The sequence below is a fragment of the Oryctolagus cuniculus genome, chromosome 2 (genome assembly GCF_051225735.1).
Source record: "Oryctolagus cuniculus isolate XC-2025 breed Fujian yellow rabbit chromosome 2, ASM5122573v1, whole genome shotgun sequence".
Lineage (NCBI taxonomy): Eukaryota > Metazoa > Chordata > Mammalia > Lagomorpha > Leporidae > Oryctolagus > Oryctolagus cuniculus.
Genome location: NC_142868.1, coordinates 37,884,059 through 37,906,833, shown reverse-complemented (window position 1 = coordinate 37,906,833; position 22,775 = coordinate 37,884,059). Strand labels below are relative to the sequence as shown.

Sequence of the window (22,775 nt, the reverse complement as noted above, 5' to 3'; positions counted from 1 at the left end):
CTAGAACAGTACCAGCCACTACTTGTGAGTAGACTTCTCATCTGAGAAAAACAAACTCTTATGAGTTAAAACCTCCATTAGTAGGATTTCCTGTTATTTACAGCTGCACAAAGTCATAATATTATATATTATTTAGCCAACTTGGTAGTTTACTGTCTTTAGGTTGATTTTATTTTTTCAATTATAACATCATGTCATAATGGGAAACTACATCTGCAATGTTTTGAGCCTATCTCTAATTATTCTTGTAAACTAAATTTCTAGGTGTATAATTCCTAGATGTAAAGGTATAACTTTTGGTACATTTGTCTATATTAACATCTTGAAAGTTTGAAACATATCATATATTCAAATATATAGAAACAGTCATTTCAAATGGTGGGTAATTAGTAGCTATAGATTTTCAACTTATTGTGTCCCTTTTTAAAATTAAAAAAAAATAAGAGAGTATAAAAAGACAGATAGAGACCTCCCATCTGCTGCTTCACTTCCTAAATGTCAGCAATGATTAGGGAGGCCGACAGCTGGAAGTTGGGAACTCAATCCAAGCCTCCCACAAGGATGGCAGGGACCCAGCTACTTGAGATATCTTCTGCTGCCTCTCATGGTTTGCATGAGCAGGAAGGTGGAATCAGAGCTGGAACCAGGACCAAGGATTGAATCCAGGTTATCTAGCATGGGAAGCAGGGATCCTGTGTAGTTTCTTAACCACTAGAATAGAATGCTTTCCCAAACTATGTTCTTTTAATGATAGTAAAGGTTATAGTTAAGCTCAGAAAATGTCTCCATCTTCTTGCTGTGAAAAAACAGGATTGAAAGTGAAGTAGTGGAACAGTAGTGGGTACTCATGAGCCTTTTAAAAAAAGAATGTTTATGTGAACTCTATGGGTGAAAGGACAATCTTGATATTTAAGATGACAGAAACAGAAAGAACGTCAATGTCATGAGACACTTGTTTGCACCCCACTTATATCATCTTCATTCTGAAATGTCTGGGTATTTTATAACACAGAAAAGAGCTTAAGAATTTGTATAAATTATGGTAGAATTCTAGCAAATAGGTATGATATTGTTTATTTTTTAAAACATCCAGGTTTCAGAAAAGAAATTCAGGTGAAGACAGTTGTGTTCATCTATTATAATAATTTCTGATCCCTCTTTAAATTTTTTTTTATTTGTTTATTTTTAGGGAGAGGGAAAAAGAAACTGAACCAGCTTGTTTACTCCCAAAGTACCTGCAACAATCTGAAACAAGGAGCCAAATCTAGGAATCTAAAACTCAATGTAGGTCTTCCACATGGATGACAGAGATGCAACAACATGAGCTATCACCTGCTGCCTGCTATGGTACACATTAATGGGAATATGGATTCAGAGGTAGATGGAGTTCCAATCTAGGCACTCTGATCTGGGACACATGGGTGTCCTAACTGGTACCTAAATTCTTGGCCAAATGCTCTCCCTCTTATTCCTTTTTTTTTTTTAAAGCTTTCCATGTATTTTCTTAAACCAAAAGAAGATTTTTAAAATTTCAGTAACAGATTTCTTATTTTTTAGTACAGCATTCCTTCATTTCAATATTAAACATAGTACTGTTGCAATGAAATCACTGTACGTGTTATTCTCAAGACCTGGAAATTTGCAAACCATTTTCAGAAATCAAATTTCTTTGGCATCTTGTAAATATCATATAAGTAGCAACAATTTTTTTTCTTTATAAATAGTCATTCAATATAGTTGATAATATTTATAGAGCATCCACTCTATGCAGGGTATTGTGTCTTCATATAGGCTTGTTTGGGAAATGCACAAAGGTAATCAAAAGCAAATCTTACTTTAAATAAAAACTTCATTTAACAGTTAAAAAGAAGACTCATTTCAAAGCCAGTGAAGTTTTTTCTCTCTCTATTTTTTTTTTTTGCTTCTGTTTACTTCTTTAATGAAGCAGATACTTTCTTATCCCCTTTTTTTTTTTAACAAATGTGATTATCAACTAAGTTCACCAGAACTCAGGACCTCACATCTTCAAGGACTCTGCAGTTTCCAGATGCCTTCATAATCAATGTGTGAATTCTGCAGGCAGATTAGAATGGGCTTGTTTCTTGGACTGCCCTTACAGAGTTTTACTATGGAGCATATACTGAACTAGAAATTATATTTGGCTCTTCCTTAAAGTAGCCAGAAAACTTTCCTTTGGGGATTGTTTCTAGAACCCTAAATATGATTTAATTAGAAATATAAATGTAACAATTACTATAGTCTAAATAATCTGTGTACAGACAATTACAGAGACTATTTATGCTAAAGAAATTCTCCCTCTTTTTTCCACTTTCATTCCAGTGTAGAGTCCTTGTATGCTGGTAAATACTCTGACCCCCTCCTCCCTTAACCAGAAATGCATCTTTTCATTCCATGTCTTCCTTACATTGAAGTGTATCCCCATACAACTTGGAGTCGTTGATGCAGAAAACCTAGATAACCATCTTTTTTGCATGCAGCGTTGCAAAAAAGGACAGAAAGAACTGAGCAATGTTTATACTGATGATTCACGGAAGTCCAGTCAGGTGTAAAATCAAGTTAGAAGCAGCCCAGTGCACATCCCAAAGTGTGCCAGATTATAAGATTTCTAGAAAGTGTGTTTTCCCGATGATTTTAGAAATTTTGATCCTTTCTCAAAATGTCACCATTGTACTTCACATTTAACTATAGCCTTGGTTGAGATTGCTTTTTACAAGGCAAGTGATTTTGGAAATACTCTTATACAAAGATGAGTCTAACAAGATTTATGGCTTGTTGTTTCTGGGCTTACTTCTTTAACTTATAGTTTACATAACAGCTTTCTGCTCAAAAAACCTGTTCCTCTTCTGAGTGCCAAAATCCACATCTATCTTTTTGTTGCTGAATAATTACAATGGTCAGGAGATGTAAAGCTTGAGTTATTCTTCCCATAATTAAAGGGATCTTTCATACACTCGGATGTGGTCCTCCATGTAATCTCACCAAAAAGCATTCATGCCCCTGGGTATCAGTGGAAGTTGGCTGAATTCCAGAGTATGTCTCATGCAGAATCCAATTTGCCTTTCAGAAGAGTATAAGCCAGGAGTTGAAGACACTGTTCCGGAAGCTCTATATGATATCTGTGGAAATCCTGGTTTTATTCTTAATCTCACCAGCTGAGCATGATGGCCTGTATCAGAGGCCTTCAGCTCAGGCTGTCTTGATAAAGAAACTAGAAGATTTTCTAAAGAAAAGTATTCTCTCTCTCTTTCATATATATATATATATATATATATATATATATATATATATAGATGTGTTTGAATTGATTCTACAGGCCAACTCATATTTGATCAAGGATCCAAAACCAATTCCTGGAGTCTTTTCTCTTCTGACTGTTGATGTACAATGTAATACTTTATCCATTTTAGTATTTTTTTTTTGTTCTAGTAACATTGGTTGAACTTTGTAATTAACACACAATTATTCTTAGGTGTTTAAATTTTAACTGAAAAGTGATCCCTGTTAGGAATTTGGAAAACATCATGTTGAGTGAAATAAGCCAATCCCAAAGGGACAAATACCACTTGTTCTCCTTGATAGGTGACAACTAACTGAGCACCAAAAAGGAAACCTGTTAAAGTGAAATGAACACTATGAGAAACGGCGACTTGATCAGCCCTCACCCTGACTGTTGATGAGTAACTTGATATGTTATCCCTCTTAGTATTTTTTTTGTTTATTCTACTTAATACTTTTGGTTGAATACTGTAATCAATACACAATTCTTCTTAAGTGCTGAAACTTAACTGAAAAGTGATCGCTGTTAAATATAAGAGTGGGAATAAGAGAGGGAAGAGATCTGCAATTCGGGACATGCTCAAGCTGACTTACCTCAAATGGTAGAGTTAGAAACATACCAGGGGATTCCAATTCAATCCCATTGAGGTGGCATGTACCAATGCCATCTCACTAGTCCCAGTGATCAATTTCTGTTCACAATTGATCGTAATGATAGGACTAAGAACCAAAGAGATCACATAAACAAGAATAGTGTCTGCAAATACTAGCTGATAAGAGTCAAAAAGGGAGAGAATGATCCAACATGGGAAGTGAGATACACAGCAGACCCATAGAATGGCAAATGTCCTAACAGCACTCTGGCCTCATAATCAGCCCTTAAGGCGTGCGGATCTGGCTGAAATGCCCATGAGAAGCATTTCAGGCATGGAAAGCCAAGGGGGGAAGAAAAAAAAACCTAAATGAAAGATCTCTGCGAGTGAGATCCCAGTGGAGAGAATGGGTCATCAAAGAAGGAGGTACCTTTCTCTGAAGGGAGGAGAGAACTTCCACTTTGACCATGGCCTTGTCTAAATATGATCAGAGTCGGTGAACTCAGGGGGCTTCCATAGCCTTGGCAGCTCATGACAAGAGCCTAGGGTGATTACTGATGCCATAAACAAGAGTGTCAATTTGTTAAGTCAACAACAGGAGTCACTGTGCACTTACTCCTCATGTAGGATCTTTGTCCTTAGTGTGCTGTATGTACATTGAGATTTAATGCTATAACTAGTACTCAAACAGTATTTTTCACTTTATGTTTCTGTGTGGGAGCAAACTGTTGAAATCTTTACTTAATATATGCTAAACTGATCTTCCGTATATAAAGAGAAATGAAAATGAATCTTGATGTGAATGGAAGGGGAAAGGAAGTGGATAAGGGGAGGGTTGCGGGTTGGAGGGACGTTATGGGGGGGAAGCCATTGTAATCAATATTCTGTACTTTGGAAATTTATATTCATTAAATAAAAGTTTAAAAAATTAAAAAAGATACAACAAAAAATATATATATATATAGATGTGTGCATGTATATGTATATGCATATAAAGTTTAAGATAGCAACCTACAATGATAGTTTAAAAATTAGTATGAGGCATTGTAGTGCAGCAGGTTTAGCTGGTGCCTGTGATGCTGGTATCCTGCATCAGAGTACTACAAGTTCGAGTTCCAGCTGCTTGGCTTCTTATTCAACTCCCTGCTGATGCGCCTGGGAAAGCAGCAGAAGATGGTCCAAGTACTTGGCCGCCTGCCACCCATGTGGGAGACCTGCATTACGTTCCAGGATCCTGACTTTGACCTGGCCTAACCTGAGTTTTATAGCCATTTAGGTAGTGGCCAGCAGATGGGACGTCACTTTCTCTTTTTCTCTTTCTCTTTCTCTTTCTCTTTCTCTTTCTCTTTCTCTGTCTCTGTCTCTGTCTCTGTCTCTGTCTCTCTTTCTCCATCTCTTTCTCTTTCTGTCTCTGTCTCTTTCTCATCTTTCTCTCTCCCTGTCTCTCTTTCTCTCTCCCATGTCTCCTTCCTCTCTCTCTTTCTCTCTTTCCCTGTCTTTCTCCCTTTTTATTTCTCTATCACTCTACCTTTCAAATAAATAAAATAAATCTTAAAAAATTATATCAAATCCTAAATATATTCATACGAATAGTGGTATATTTGGTGTTATTTGCTGTATTTTACATATTCAGTGTATGGAAACATATTTAAAGAGTGTCCGCTCAGATTATTGAATTCATGGAAAAGAGAAACATCACCATTATTTTTTTCTATAACTGTCTCAGAAGTTCTCATAAATGACACATTTGAATACATGGTAGCAAGGATTCTCAATTCAAGCATGCTTAGGCAAAAAAGTGGGAATACTGAGAGAAAATGCCCTTTGTTCTCATTTTACTAGTATTTGAAAGTATATCTTTCTAAGATCAGTGATAGTCTGTCCATACATGATCCCTTGTTGTAAACTTAATATACAGCATGAACATCACAGCCATGTGTACAAAACTTGATATAATAATGGAGAATAAATCCATACATATTCTGTTAGCTTTGAGCTGTTTTGAGTGATTGATTTATTGAATGATTCAATATTTACTCAATGAATGATTTATTGAGTTGCTTAAGTTTATCAGACTGTGTGCTAATGCAATATTAAGTAAAAATAGACATGTTCCCTGTACTTTTGGAGCTTATATTGAGGTAAAGAGACAGACATTAATAAAATGTATCACAAATTTTAACTGTGATAAGTGCAACAATGGAAGAGATACACAATGCAATGTGGTTACATAATGGGACATTTCAATTAGCAAGGCTAAGGAGTGTGCTTCTGAGAATTTGATGCTTGAGTTAATAATATGGAAGGATAAGCAGGAGTTAACTAGGGAAAGGGGAAGAAGGAGCAGCAGCTTGTGAAGAGTCTGTGACAGGAGGGAGCCAAGGGAGAATGAAGGACCAAAGGAAGAGTGGTGTGAGTGGAGTGCAGATAAAAAGGTGGCTCACTGTGAGGATGGAGAGTGTGGCTAAGAGCAACTCATGCAGAGTGGTAAAACTTGTTGCCTTTACTGTAGCAGCAAGTAGGTGATTTCAGGAAGATGGTGGAGTACATGCAACATGATACAGTTCCTCCTTCAAAAAGCCAACACAGGTTGTGGGTATAGAAAGAATTGGAGGGAGGAGAGTGTACACCTGCCGTCTAATTCAGGATTTTTGGGACTTGGCAAATGACAGAAATGTAGTAAGAGGAAGATTGGCTTGGATAATGTGATTTCCAGCAGTTGGTAAATCAGGTTTGTAATTCCAACTCCTGCTGCCAGAAACTATAGATACAATATTGATGAGAAGGATGATGATGATGATGATGATGATGATGTTAATTCAGTGAGATAGGCCAACCCATGCAGTTATGTCTCCCTCATGGGAAGTCTTATTTGTTTGGCCTTATTTGTTTTTTGCTTGCCTATTTGTTTTAATTTTTTAATACAGCTACATTCTTGAGAAGTAAGACATAAAAAATAAAAGCAGATACCCTCAGTCCCTTCTCTCTGTGTACAGACACAAGCAGATAATCATATTTAGATTTGGACATGCAGACAACCTATATGTTATTTTATATAAATCATGCCATAAATATAATTTTACAGCCTGCATTACAAGCTCAATTTTTAAGCAAAGTATTTTCTTTATAATTTGAGGAGTGACCATAATTTATTTAATAGTTGCTATTTTGATGAACATGTGTGTTACTTATAATTTCTCCCCATTATATAAGCATAAGACTTACAAGAATATCCTTATGCATAAATCTTTTTGTCCTTAATTGATAATCCCCTTAGGATAAATCATTACATGGAATTATTGGTTCAATTGGTATACACATTTAAAATTTCTATCTATTTTTATTACTTTGCTTTCCAAAAAGTTTGAAACAATTTCATCTTTATTAGTTTTGGAGTTAAAGTTCTTTCTTTTGAAGTGATGTAACTATTTTTTTGTTGTTTTTAGTGTTTTCTGGTACTTTATTTTTTCATGTTAATGTAACATTAATACACACAGAATAGATTAAGTGTAGTTCATAGATACAAATTCTAAGAATATAATAGCAATCCCTTCCCTATTTACCCTAATTTTTTGCCAAGAGTGGACAGTTTTCTTTCATTATGGTTATTTTTTGTCTTTCTGACAGGCTATTTCTTTGGCTTCTGTTTTTAATTCAGTGTCATTTTTCTCAATGTCTTGGCTTCACAATTTGGTGCATTCAAATTTTAGGAATACATATAAAATAAAGATTTTTTCACATATTTCAGACATTTACATATATTTTCTTTACTGACTTTAGAGTAATTTTCTTAACAGGAATATTGCAAGCATTTTGATGGAACCCTGCAATTTACACTTCAAAGTTTTTTTTTTCCTGGTGTTATTATACAGAACTCTTATTCTTCAAGACTAAACACTTTACATTTTTGTTAATTTTAAAAAACAAGTAGGTTTTATGTTTTAGAACAGTTATGGGTTTACAGAAATATTGTTTAAAGTTCCCATTTCCCCTCCACCCTCCTCCCACACATTTTCCTCTGTTACCAGTTCTTTTCATTAGTGTGGAACATTTGTTACTATTGGTAAACCAGTATTGATACTCTAAAATTTACTGTGGTGTATAGATTATGGTAGGGTTTACTTAGCGTTTCAAACTCTATTGGTTTTGGAGAATGTACAATGGCAAGTAGCTGTTGTTATAGTTTCAACATGATAGGTTTTCATTCTTAAAAATCCTCTGAGCACCACTTGGTCGTCTCTTCTCACTGCTCCACCCCCACCAATCTTTGGCAAATATAAAATTGTTTTACTGTCTTTATAGTTTGCCTTTTCCAGAATGTCATCTAGTTGGAAACATATGTATGTAGCCTTTTCAGATTGGCTTCTTTCAATTAGCAATATGTATTTAAGCCTCCATGTCTTTTTTTTTTTTTTTGATGGCTTATTTCTTCTTACTGCTGAATAATCTTTCCAACCATAGTTTGTTGGTTTACCTATTGAATGATATCTTAATTGCTTCCAGTTTTTGGAAATTATCAATGTTGGCATAAACATTTATATTCAAGTTTTTTTAGACAAAATTTTTCAACTCATTTAGATAAAGTGCAGTTCCTGGATCATACAGAAAGACTGTGTTAGCTATGTTAGGAACTGTCACACTGTCTTCCAAAATGACTGTATAATTTTGCATCCCCAGCAAAAATAAATGGGAGTTTCTATTGCTCCTGATCTAGCCAACAGGTTTTTGCCAATGTTTTGGATTCTAGCCATTCTAATAGGTATGTTGAGGTGTCTCATTGTAATTTAAATTTTCAGTTTCCTAATGACATGTCATGTTGAGCTACTGTTCATCTGCTCATTTGCCATCTGTGTGGCTAATAAATACAGTGTGCACTCAATTTGTTTCATTTTTAAAAATCAAGTTGTTTATTTGTTGCTGAGTCTTAAAGTATTCTTTGAGTTTGGATGCACATCTTTTACTAATGTGACTTCCACAAAATTTTCTCCCAGTTTGTGGTTTGCCATTTCTTTTTCTTAATTGTATGTTCTGCACAGAGGGTGGTGAAAATATTAATGAAATCCAATATCAATTCCTTCTTTCATGGTTCGTGCTCTTGGTATTGTGTCCAAAATGTTTTTGAAAAATTGTGGATCATCTAATTTTTTTTATGTTGCCTTCTATAAATTTTATAGTTTTGTTTTTTACATTTATACCTATGGTTCATTTTTAGTTGATTTGTTGTTGTTGTTGTTAAAGTGGTAAGTCTGTCTTTAGATTTTTTTTTGACACGTGGATGTCCACTTGTACAAGGACACATGTTTTTGTCCATGATTGGAGCCTTCAACCACCCTGTGTTACTGATATTAAGACATAAATGTGGCTATAGGTTTAGGTGTAGAATCGAATATTTAGCTACTCTGAGTAGCTTACATGGAAGCCATAAAAGTGATTTTTATTTTTACTGAGTCTTTAATTTAGGATGAGATCAGTGGCAGGGACACTTCTACAGGTTCAGTGCAGCTAGTATAATGTTTTGAACACATAAAAGACTATTCATAAGTTAGTGCAAAATTATCAGTGTGCCTAGAGGAAAGTAGCATTTCTAGCAGCTGCCCTGGTCTTTCTCACAGATTCTCATTTTAATCAAATCTGTTATCTTTGCTTTGTTGGTTTGCAGTGAACTTCATTTAGTGTTTGATGCTAGCAGCAGAAGGTTTTCAGGTAGGTGCCCTCATTCCTGATCCTTACCCTTGAGAGTGGTTCTAGTCTCAGTATTACAATTGGCAGCAATACTTCAAAGATACATCTTTTTAAATGTCTCCCACTTTAACCTTAGAATAAAGAATGTGAAGTATTTCTGTCACTTCCTAAGCTTTGATATAACTTACAATGGAATACAAAAGACATCAGAGTTTCAGTTCCTTTTAATGTTTCTCTTCTAATAGTTCTGTGATATGATACCATGGTGACAGGCATCAAGGTAATATTTAGAATTAATGATGCTTTCAGTTGATTTAAAAAAAAGAAATATATTTTAATTCTTCTAGCTTTTTGGTTAAATTATCATCCTGCATATAAACTATTTTCCACAATAAGTGAATTGAAAATACCAATTTCAGGAATCATTTTCATCCATATAACTACATGCTTATTTTTTCCCTAAATTTATTGGATAGTTTTAGCCCATGTTATAAAAAGAAAGAGTAAAGCAGATGGATTGAGTATTATAAGTACATCTTGTAACACTTTTGATATTTAGAAATTATCTTTGGAATTACTGAGTTGTTTCATAGTGTATGCATAATTAATATTTAAAATTTTTAGATTTAAATGGGTTAAAGTTTTAATAAGCTTTTTAAAATTTTATTTAAGTTTTACAAGTTTCTTGCATTTCATATATACAGATTTAGGAACATAGTGACACTTCCCCCCCATCCTCCCTCCTGCCCATGCTCAAAATTGAACTTTGATAAGGAGGGACTAACTGTCCACTGAATTTATCTTCATATTTCCTTTACAGTTGAGTGAAGAAGCTGTGTAGATTCCTTATAGTACCGTTTGACTATTTGTTTTCTATTATACTCACATCCCACACTGCAGTTGCCCCTGGTTTCCATTTTATTCACTAGATTGTTTCATAGTAACTTCATGATGCTCCTTAGGTAACTTTTTCTGCAGTATTTTGCTCCACACTCTGTAGTATTATGCGATTAGTCACAAACAGGATCTTGCTTATATTACTGTAGTAGTCATTCTGTTTTGTTTTGTGGAAAGAGTCTTGATGTCGAAAAGGCACTGCTAGCTGTCTGCTGTGGTTTGAGTGTATCCTCCTAGGATTTCTGTTTGGAAACTTAGTTGAAAAGGAGGTGCTGTTGGCAGATGGTGTAGACTGTTTAAGGAGTCAAGTCTAGGACAGCCTTCAGGTCACTGGCGATGCTAGTTCTGAGAAGGACTGTGGAATGCCAGTGGTTCAAACTTCCTGTCTTGTGTTGCACCCTTTTCTCCCACACATGCTTCCACCATCCAGCATGGGGCCTTGCTAGAGCCTGCATCATGCCATTGGGACATTCAGTGTCCAAAACTATGAGTTACATAAATCTCTTTTTCTTTTGTTTGCTTTTTTAAAATATTGTGTTTAACTTACACATTTCATGTATTTAACATATACAGATTTAGGAATATAGTGATACTTCCTTCCCCCCAACTCTTCTACCTCTCCCATTCCCACTCTTAATTTTTACAGAGATCTACTCTCAGTTTACTTAATGATCATAAAGTTAACCCTACACTAAATAAAAGAGTTCAACAAATAATATGAAAAAAAAAAAAAAACACTGTTCCTCAACGGAAGAGACAAGGACTGTAAACAATCATCAAATCTCAAAATGTCCATTTCACGCCAATACATTACATTTTAGGTACTCTATTAGTTACCCCTGATCAGGGAAAACATATGATATATTTCTTTTTGGAACTGGCTTATTTCACTAAGTTTAATGGTTTCCAGTTGTATCCATTTCATTGCAAAAGACTGGATTTCTTTTTCTTTATAATAATGAACAGCTGACCAATATACATTATCCATGTGATTTTTGAACAGACTCTTTACTATCTCTCTACAATGAAATGTCTCAGTGAACTCATAATATTTGGGCTCCTAAGTGAAAATAGTGCTTCTTCACCCTCATGTTTCTCATCTCCCTGAAGAATAAAGTTCAAAATTCTTAACTTTGCATCCAAAATCAGTCACAATTATGGTTCAGACAACCTCTCAACGTTTAAATTGACCCACCAACGTGAGGCTAAAATTTCAGCCAAAGCCCATTCAGACTCTTACCCCATCTTGTACTCAATCTCTATTTGTACTTCTGCCGCTTATAATGTCTTGCTTCTGACATGGCCATTTGTTGAAATGCTGGCAGTCCAGTAAACTCATATAACGTGCTGTCTCCAAATTCCTGCCTCAATGTAATCAAGCCTAAAGTGATTCTTTTCTTCCTGACATTTGTAGGGTACTGAGATTTTTTTACTTTATTATGATACTCAACAGTGACTTCTTTGAATTATTGTTAACTGTGTGCAGATCTTCTTTAATAGAACATAAAGTACTCAAAAGCAAGATCAGTGTTACACTAATGTGTGCTTATGCACTTAGAATTATATCAGACACAAAGAAAGCTTTCTATAACCATTTGATGACCTAAAATGTCACTTATATTTTAATATTCACAATTATCCTATTGTTTCAAGAGTATCTTATATAAATATGAAGATACTCACAAAAACATTAAAAGTGTCAAAATTTGGTACAGTTGTGCTTTCTCTGTATTGGCTCAGGGGACATATTAGACCATCTCAGTAATGTAGAGTACATATCAATTGGATATTTTAAAATTATTATTGTCTAGAAAAGTATTTCAAATTGGCTAACAGTAAATGTTCCCTATCATATTAGAATTTGACAGTTCTACTTCCCATTAAGGGAATAATCTGATTCATCATTAGATGATACTTCATTTTTTTTTTTTAAGATTTTATTTATTTTTTTGAGAGGTCAAGTTACAGACAGTGAGAGGGAGAGACAGAGAGAAAGGTCTTCCTTCTGTTGGTTCACTCATCAAAAGGCTGCAACGGCTGGAGCTGTACTGACCCAAAGCCAGGAGCCAGGTGCTTCTTCCTGGTCTCCCATGAGGGTGCAGGCGCCCAAGCACTTGGGCCACCTTCTACTGCTTTCCCAGGCCACTGCAGAGAGCTGGATTGGAAGAGGAGCAGCTGGGACTATAACCAGTGCCCATATGGGATTCCGGCACGGCAGGCTGAGGATTAATCTACTATGCCACTGCACCGGCCCAATACTTCATTTTTAAAAACATTTAGTTAATTTCTAACCAAAATGCATTTCAACATATATGGTTCTATTGCATTACTGGGTGAATAGCCTTTTGTTTAGAAGATGTTGAACAGAGATCCAAATAATGTATAATATCTCATTTATACCTATGACCAAGAAAAGAGTCTTAACCTGAGTGCATTTTTTAATGTTTTCAGTTATGTTTTACCTAAACCATTTCTGACTGGAAGACAATGTCCAAGGGAACATTATTAGTGATATTTTCCTTATGATAGCCTTAATTTTACTTTTCTTTGACTGCATTTCTGTTTTCATCAGTTTTATGATAATGTTCATGAAAGATAACTATCAACTTCGATAACACTAATAGCAAGCAAGCCATACACAGTGTGTACAGCACAACAGGGAGCAGTGCTTTTTCACAGTGTGTTTGTCTTTTATTGGAGATCAGGAATACGTAAAGCAAATAAAAATTTTATAGTTTCTTAGAGAATTTGGATGGTGTGTACAAAACAATCTGGATATTCTATTTTGTATTATATTACATTTATAATTTATATGTTCCATATATTCCTTTTTATGATTCAAATATTTTATTAAAATAAAGGAATATATTTAAGTGTATTGTGTACTTCTATTTAGTGGGAAAAACATTCAAACACTCAAATATTCTCAGTTTCCTATTTCATGAAGGTAAGTTTATTTATTCTGAAAGGTATTTGTATGTTTCTCTCCATGATAATTTCTTCATGTTGTATTGTTGAAAATGTTTAGGAGAGTGCTACAATGCAAATTTTAATAGTGTATCTTTTATCTGCCCTCATGATTAATTTTAAGCTTACTGAGAATAGTCTTTGGTACTTGAAATTTTGTCTAAGCCTCAAGAGAAGATAACAGCTGTACATGGATTTAGTTCATGATCTACATGAATTAGGTCCCACAACAAGCAAGAACAAAAAGAAGATAGTTAAATAACCTCAGAAATAAATTACGTGTGCAAAAAATGAGGCGATTCTATTTAGTATTTTGAATTTTGTATTATATAGTATAAGAGAATACAGATAAAAACAGGTACTCTTGTCATTTCTTTCTTTCTTTTTTTTTTTTTTTAGATTTATTTTAGTTGAAAGGCAGAGTTACAGAGAGAGAAGAGACAGAGACAGAAAGATCTTCCATCCACTGGTTCACTCTCCAAATGCCCACAACAACCAAGACTGTGCCAGGTCAAAGCCAGGAGCTCTTTCCTGGTAACCCATGTGGGTGCAGGAACTCAAGTTCTTGGATCATCTGGTGCTCTCCCAGGCACACTAGCAAGGAGCTGGATTGGAAGTAGAGCAACTGGGACACGAACCAGCGCCCATAAGGGATGCCAGAATTGCAGGCCACAGCTTTAAAACACTACGCCACAGTGCTGGCCCCTTGGCATTTCTTACATATGTATTTACATATGTCCCTGAAGTATGTTTACTCCCTAATTTACAAATAACTGATGACTTAGATGATCAATAAGTTTTATAAATAATTAATGTGCTCAAAATTTAATTCATTTTATTGCTGTTAGAAACTTTTTTCTGTTATTAATCTCAATAAAATATATTTAAGAAATGTCATACAATATTATGTTTTAGGAAGTCAGTTGAAGGAATGGTATGTGACAGTTTTGCTAAATATGTGAATCTAGGCAGGAAGGAAATCAGATTCAGAAGAATTACAGTGCTGTGCTGTTATTTAATGTTGTGGCTTCCAGTTTTTAAAGCAAACATTTAGAAGGTTAGGCATTTGGCCTAGTGGTGAAGAAGTTATTTGTGATGCTGGCATTGCCATACCAGAGTGGGGGTCATAGCTGTGCTCCTTGTTCAAGCTGTCTGCTAATGCAGATTCTGGGAGGCTCAGGTGGAGTTGATTCCCTACCACCCTTGTGGGAAACCTGGGTGTGTTTCCAGAATCTCACTGAAGCCTGGCTTAGTTGTGGGCATTTGGGGCATTTGGGGAGTGAACCAGTGAATGAGAAATCTCCATCTGTGTGTCTCTTCCATTCAAGTAAATTAAATAACTTAACATTTAAAAAAGAAATCAGAAATAACATCAAATTGGAGAGTACAATTTTCTCATTTTATTTTTCAGGTTTTAATTTTCAATTTTTATTTTGATGCAATATAAACTATCCAAAACAGTTTGGAGGACAGATTTATACACCCTAATTACTTATGGCAAAGCCAACCCTTTTGCAAACACATCCAGGACAGGAAATAGATGTGCTAAGACTCTGGTAGCCACACTCCTTTTCTAAATTACCATCTGTTCCTCAGCCTCCTGTCAATTTTTATACTGACTTCAATGTTCCTAATATAATGTTGCTAATCCCTTGGTTTACTTTATAGTTTAAAATCCTATGTGCCCATCGCTAAGCACGTTGGAGTCACCATTTTTTGAATAAATGGAATCACACATTCATTATGCATCCTTTCCTCCCTAGCTTCTTTCTCTAAACATGATGCTGGTTATGCTAGCTGTTGGACACAGCTGTACTCTAATCGTTTCCCTTGCTTTATGGTATTTAATTTATGGATATTTTGTAATTTTAACTCCATTATATTGCTTATAGATATTTGATAGTTTCTATTTTATATTTCTGTCTGTTGGCTATACATGCAGGTGTGAAATTGTTAGATCTGTGTATCTTCAGCTTTAGTAGATCATGCCAAACTGTTTCACAAAGTGGTTATAACCATATACGCCCTACCAGTCTGATGTATTTCCATTGTTTCACTCCCTACCAATTATTTGTCAGGTTTTTTAAATGCTAGCCATTCTGATTGCTGTTTTTTGATATCTGGGTCTGGTCTTAATTTTCTTATCTGACTAATTAGATTGAGTTCCATTTGCTCTTTTGTGAAGTGTTTTTTTTTTTTTTTTGTAGTTTGGTATAACTGAAACACACACACACATACAGAGTATAAAAATCCTGTATTCACTGTGTGTGTTACATGTGCTTTCTACCAGTGTGTGACTTAACTTTTCACTCCCTTAATGCTGTAGGTTGGGAACATAAATTCTTAAATTTATGTAATCCAGATTACCAATCCTGTATTTCATAGTTCTATTTATTTTGTCCTGTTTTAGAAATGTTTCTCTACCCTGTCATAAAGATACTTTCCAATACTATATTATAGTTTTATTATATTGCCTGTTAAACTTTAGATTCACAGTTCCCTTGGAATTGATTTTTTTATATGATGTGAGAAATATGTCAAGATTCACTTTGTTCTTTGTGGATATTAAATTGTCCTAGAATAATTTATTGAAAAAGATTCTTACTGTATTGTATGAAGTGCTAACTTGAGAAAAATCAGTTGCCAATATATGCATGCTCTAATAATGGTCTCTGCATTGTATTTATTTACTTTGTTTTAATAATTATATTGTTAGAACTCCTTATTTCCATTGAACATGTCGTCTCATCTTGTTTTTCTTTAGTAGGATCTTTGTCATTCTTGGGTCTTTGCAGCTCCACATTTTGGTATCAGCTTATTTACATGTGCATGCACACAGACACAGAGTTATGATTTTATTTGAATACAATTCAATCCTTAGAGCAATTAGTGAAAAATCAACATCTTTGAAAAATTTTAGTCTTAGAATCCATGAATGTGATGCATATCTCAGTTGTTAGGTCTCCTTTAATTTCTTTCAGTTAAATGATTTAGTTTTATTTGTTTGTTTTTTCTATAGAGAAATCTGTCATGTCTTCATGAGTTTTAAGCTGGGTATCTGTTTTTCCTGCTGTTGTACATAGAAATTTTTCAAATATAAAATTGAGTTTTATAAATTATACCCAGCATTCTTATAAATCTATCTAAAACAAAGATCCTACATGAGGAGTAAGTGCACAGTGACTCGTTGTTGACTTAACAAATTGACACTCTTGTTTATGGCATCAGTAATCAACCTAGGCTCTTGTCATGAGCTGCCAAGGCTATGGAAGCCCCCTGAGTTCACTGACTCTGATAATTTTTAGACAAGGCCATGGTCAAAGTGGAAGTGAGATTTAATGCTATAACTAATACTCAAACAGTATTTTTCACTTTATGTTTCTGTGTGGGAGCAAACTGTTGAAATCTTTACTTAATGTATGCTCAACTGATCTTCTGTATATAAAGAGAATCGAAAATGAATCTTGATGTGAATGGAAGGGGAGAGGGAGTAGGAAAGGGGAGGGTTGTGGGTGGGAGGGATGTTATGGGGGGGGGAAGCCATTGTAATCCATATTCTGTACTTTGGAAATTTATATTCATTAAATAAAAGTTTAAAAAAATAAATAAATCTATCTAAAACAGTTTTATATCAGGATTAGTAATTTTCACTATGTATCCAAACTCAGCATTGTAATTATATATTTTGTTATTGCCCTATGGTAATCTATGGATTTTGGTTGCCAGCAATAGAAACTTTGGCAAACCTTCTCAAGGGAGAATTTATAAGAAGGATATAGATGAGATCAAAGATTTCTAGGTTTCTGAGTTTCCTTCTTTGAAAACAAGCAGAAATTACAGCAGCCCCAAAGCACTAGGTAGTTTGGAAGGATGGTGCCTCTGTGATGTCTTACCTGTAACTGTGCTTGCTTCTACTTGCTACATTTCCTCAGTTGGACTCTCACAACAAAGAGCATTTACCTGGCCATATTATCTTACAAGATAAACAATGGGAAATTTTGACCTTTGGGCTTCTTTAGTGGTAGGTAGAGCTTAATTTTTTTATAATGCATTCATGTATCACATGTCCATATTCTATATGTAGGGTGGAAATAGGTCAGTGATATGTCCCTTTTTTGTGATTCCAATAGGAAGGCCTATATCCCCAATAATTCCTGCTTAGGCGATGAAGGGTTTGCATTTGATGTCTTTAAGGAGGATGTCAAATCCTTTAGTTAAACTAATGTTTAACTAATGTCAAACCCATTAGTTAAAATGATCTTCTTACTAATGAAACACAATGGGAAAGAGGAGACTCATTCCTCCACAGAAAACCAGATTGCTTAGAAAAAGATTTGGATGTTGGAGAGCAGAACCAACAAATCACCATTCCTCCTTAAACAAAGATAACAGAAGAGAGTTTGGTGCCCATCAGAGAATTCTTCATGGAGTTTAATAGTAAATGCTTTGCCAAAGGTGAGAAAATACTATAATGGGATTTGTTACCCACCACATTCTTTACTCAGTGTGTGTGTGTATGTGTATATAACATATATACCACCATTATAACTTATGAATTTGAAACTGTCACTACATAGTAATTTCCAAGAAAAATGCTTTGGCCGGCGCCACGGCTCACTAGGCTAATCCTCAGCCTTGCGGCGCCGGCACACCGGGTTCTAGTCCCGGTTGGGGGGCCGGATTCTGTCCAGGTTTCCCCTCTTCCAGGCCAGCTCTCTGCTGTGGCCAGGGAGTGCAGTGGAGGGTGGCCCAAGTCCTTGGGCCCTGCACCCCATGGGAGACCAGGAGAAGTACCTGGCTCCTGCCATCGGATCAGCGTGGTGCGCTGGCCGCGGCGGCCATTGGAGGGTGAACCAATGGCAAAGGAAGACCTTTCTCTCTGTCTCTCTCTCTCACTGTCTACGCTGCCTGTCAAAAAAAAAAAAATGCTTTAGTGAAGAGAAGCTTAGTGAATTTAGGAAACTAAGTCTCAATATAATTGTTTTTTTCATAGAAATCTGCAGCATTAAGGGAACTAAGTGGAGCCTATCATTTAAGTTAGTTTCTCTATATGTTAAAATATGGTAGACCTTTTTTGTTTTTACTTGTGCAGCAATGAAGTTCATTTTAGGTGTATTTTACCTTTATCTTATCCCCTGAAATGGCTCCAAATTCAACTATGTTGCATACAAAAAGAGTAATTTGCTATACAGGTGTTTTCTGGTGTGTAAGGCATATGATTAATTATATTTAGGGTAATATTTGTATATATGCAGAACTAAATATCATACTGATGTGCAAGTCTTGAGCTTTAAAGAGAACTGAAAAATACCCAAGTTCAAAATCTACCTAATGTGGGAATTTCACCTATGTGAGAGGGCTTCAAAAATTCATTGAAAAGGCACATTATATTTTAATTCCATTTTTTTTCTCAAACTTTTTGAAGCCCTTTGTATATCCCTGGAACATAATTGCCAGGTCATCCATTTAAAGGGCTTTTAGGGGTTTGGAGTTGTAATATTTTCTAAGACAACCTTCTCTGCTTTCCATATCAAGTCATTTTTAAAATTTATATCAATAAGCATTATATGTATTTTTGTGCTAAAATGTGACATTGCAATATTTACTAAAACAGGGTAATCAGCATTTCCGCTTCTTTGGCATTGCTTTATGATTGGAAGTTTGGAGCTTCTTCCTTCTGTTTGTTCATATAATGTAGACTAGTTTATTGTAGACTGTAGTCTCTCCACTGTGCTGTATAATTTTAGGAAATTATTCCTTCAATATGACTCTGATTTGATACCCATTTTCCAAACTCCCTCTATCTCCTCCTACACCTTCCAGTCTCTGGCAATCACCATTCTGTGTTGAGACTTAGGTTTTGTTGTTGTTGTGTTGTTATGTTATTTATTTATAGCTCCCACATATGAGAGAACATGCAGTTTCTTTTCTGTCTTAATTCTCCTATCGTGATTTCTTTCAATTCCATCCATTTTGCAGCAAATGAAATGATTTCATATTTGTTTATCTCTGAATAATTTCCCACTGTGTGTGTGTTTGTATGTATGTGTGTGTTTCCCACAGTTTCTTTAGCCATAAACTTTAGTTGATTCTGTATCTTGGCTATTATGGAAAGTTCTGCAATAAACATGGTAGCGCAGTTATCTCTTTAATGCAATTATTTCATGTCTTTTGGATATATACCCAGTAGTGGGATTACTTGACCAAAAAGCTCTTCTATTTCTAAATTTTAAAGAAATCTTTGTACTCTTTTCCATAATGGGTATACTAATTCACATTGCCACCAACAGTGTATAAGAGTTCCCCTTTCCTCACATCCTAACCAGCATCTATTACTTTCTATGTTTTTGATAATAGCCATTCTAACAGAAATGTGGTGATACCTTATTGTAGGTTTGATTTTCATTTTCCTGATTGCTAGCAATATTGAGAATCTTTTCATACATTTGTTGACCATTTGCATTTCTTCTTTTGAGAACTGTCTATTTAGATTCTTTGCTCATTTCTGAACTGGATTGGTTGATTTTGATTGTTATTGTTTAATTTTTTGAGTTCCTGATATATTCTGAATATTAATTCCTTGTTGGATAAGTAGCTTGTAAATATTTTATCTCATTCGGTCAGATGTCTCTTAAATCTGGTTTTTCCTTTGCTGTGAAGCAGCTTCTGAGTTTGAAATAATGCCATCTGTCTAGATTTGCTGTTGTTGCCTACACTTATTATGTGTTAACCAAAAAACCAAAAAACAAAAATAAATGCTTACACTAATGCCTTGAAATATTTCCTCTGTATTTTCTTTTACGATTTCATACTTTCAGATCTGGAGGAGCAGGATGCGGATAAAGCCTTCCTCAGGCCCAATGCATGAGTGCAAGTGTCTCTGGGACTTACAGAGCCAACTTCATAGTCTCAGAGCTGCAGAATATAGTGGGTTCCTTAAGCTACCAGAGCAAGTGCAGTTTTTCTGGAAATTGTGGACTGACAGACACCACCCTGAAGCAGGGTAATGCAGATCAGTCTCTTTCAGGAACCACTGATGCATGTGAGGTACTCCAGATATTCTAGCACACTAAGTCACTTTCCGCAGGCAATGTGAGAGTCCTCCTGGGCTTGTGTCCCACCTCCACAGCCCCTTGTGCTCAGAGATGCAAAAGGACACTTCCCCAGGTTTGGTCCTCCGAGCTTGTGTATCAGCCACTGCTGGTGCCAGGCCTCAGGAACAAGAGGGGAACTTCCCCAGATGGTGTAGAGTCAGTAAACATGGCTCCAGGGCTTGTGTCCAGCAATCCTGCAGCTACAGAAAGAGGGGGGACCTGCTATCAGCTCTGGCAAGTGCTCCAGATCCAGAGATGGGGTTGCATCTGGTTGCAGTGGGACTGCGTGCAGCCACTTAATACGGGATGGAGGGGTAGAAGCAATGTGGGTTGCATTTTTGGAGCAAAGCTGTTCCTCTGATCCCGCTCGATTTTCTAGATTGGCCTTAAAGCTGCACAGAACTGTGATAGTCTCACTGGTCTGGGATGTGGTGCTTTCAGCTCACCTTTCTCTGGCAAGATGGCATACCTGTGGTTGGATGCCAGGGGAGTAGCTGCAGTGTGCTTTGTTCCTCTCTTCTTGCTGTCTGTCCAGGTGTCTGTGCTATTTACAGTTCCTCTTCCTTCTTTACCAAAAAATTCCCTCAGTCAATCTCCTGCAATTCTTCTCTTGTTGTTCTAGATCTTCCCTTTGCAGGGCCTCTCTGTTCAGCCATCTTGGATCTATATCAATTCTTTAAGAGTTCATGGCTTTACTAACTTTGTGTCTACTTTTTTTTTTTTTCTGGGTGTGGTTTTCTCCATTCTCCAAATAATATGCATCTTTAAAAAATCATGTAAGTAATAGAGAGTTGTGTGAAAAAAAAAGCTGAAACCTTAGAAGTTTCTTCTATTTATGTGCCATTTCCATATGATCAGATGTGGAGCAAGAGAAGATGTTTATGCTTTCTTTACCTGAACATACTGCAGGTGTTTGAAGACAGCTGTCATGACCTCATCAAGTTTTGTATATGTTTTTCCCTTTCTAATGGTGCTGTATATTTTTTGTCATTAAAATGAATGTTTTAGGTGTGGATATCTTTAAAGAAGAGAATGGTATTGTTTAATGTGTTTGTGCAATATTTATGAATTTTATTACTGAAATTCAGAACAGTACTGTCAGTAGAGTATGGATATAGAAATGGTATTTTTATTTTGGACACTGATTCAATAAAAAGGAATATCATTTTGTCATTTAAATGTTATGTGTCTATTGTAAAAAGTTTCTAATGGGACTGGCAATAGCAAGTCTCCTTTTGATTACACAAAAGGCAAAGAAAGCATGACTCTAATTTATAATGTAACTGCATTGAAAGACATAACTGCATTGAAAGAGCTTTTAAAATGCCCAAGTCAGTATATGCATCATCTCCTTATCAATAAGGCATGACTTGAGGTCATGTGCACATATTTTAGTTCTTATGCACACAGTAACAAACATTATCAACTCTAAATAAGAAAGACGTTCTTTTTGAGAAATTTTAACACAGCAATAGAACGAAGAAGAAAACTGAGTTGGGCCTGTGATTGTGTCATTAAGATATATTTCTTTATCTTGTCCCTGTAACTTTTGTCTTTAAAAGAACCTGGTCAGAATGCAGTCATGTACCACACATAACAATGTTCCATCAGTGACCAATAACATATGTGGCACATATACAGAAGATAATAGAGCTTAAAAATCCCTATTGCCTGGTGAGGTCGCAGTCATTCTAATGTCAGAGACAATACATTACCCACATGTTTGTGATGATGCTAGTGTGTGAACAAACCTACTGTGATTCCAGCTGTAGGAAACAATGGCACATTCAATTATGTACAGTACATAACACTTGATTATGGTAATAAATGACTATGCTCTTGATTTATATATTTATCATACTAAACGGCTTATTATTTTAGAGTGTATTCCTAAAAATAGATCATTACAAAACAATATGCTCTGTTACCTCGGCAGCAGCCTCATGCATGTGATGTTTAACATCTTGTTTGCATTTTCACTTGTGCTTGATTAAATCTTGCAAATGATATTTGCACCATGATAAAATTGCATCACCTATTGGTGCATTTTTCCAAACGTATCCACATTGTTAAGCAATATGTCACTCTATGTAATTATTTAGCAATGTATTTTCCTGTGCAGTATGTAAATTGGTATCACTGTTATCTCCTCTGAAAAAAAAAATAGTTGCTTTAACCTGTGGGTTGCCTGTTTTAAAAAATTAATAGCTCCATTTCCTTTATAATGAGAATATATGCCCCTTGA

At 35.5% G+C, this 22,775-nt stretch overlaps 1 protein-coding gene across 4 annotated transcripts in view; it reads left to right on the top strand.

The window, feature by feature from the left end:
- Positions 1–22,775, top strand: part of KCTD8 (potassium channel tetramerization domain containing 8) — a 281,769-nt gene that overhangs the window by 67,407 nt on the left and 191,587 nt on the right. Inside the window, exon 3 of one of the 4 annotated variants that reach the window (XM_089327170.1) lies at positions 1,190–1,388. The exons of 2 other annotated variants lie outside the window; for them this stretch is intronic. In XM_089327170.1, the coding sequence (XP_089183296.1) occupies positions 1,190–1,305 (116 nt within the window). In that variant the 3' untranslated portion in view covers positions 1,306–1,388. Of the gene's footprint in view, positions 1–1,189; positions 1,389–22,775 lie in introns of those variants that run through there. One more of the 4 variants, XM_008248384.5, reaches the window with a different exon arrangement.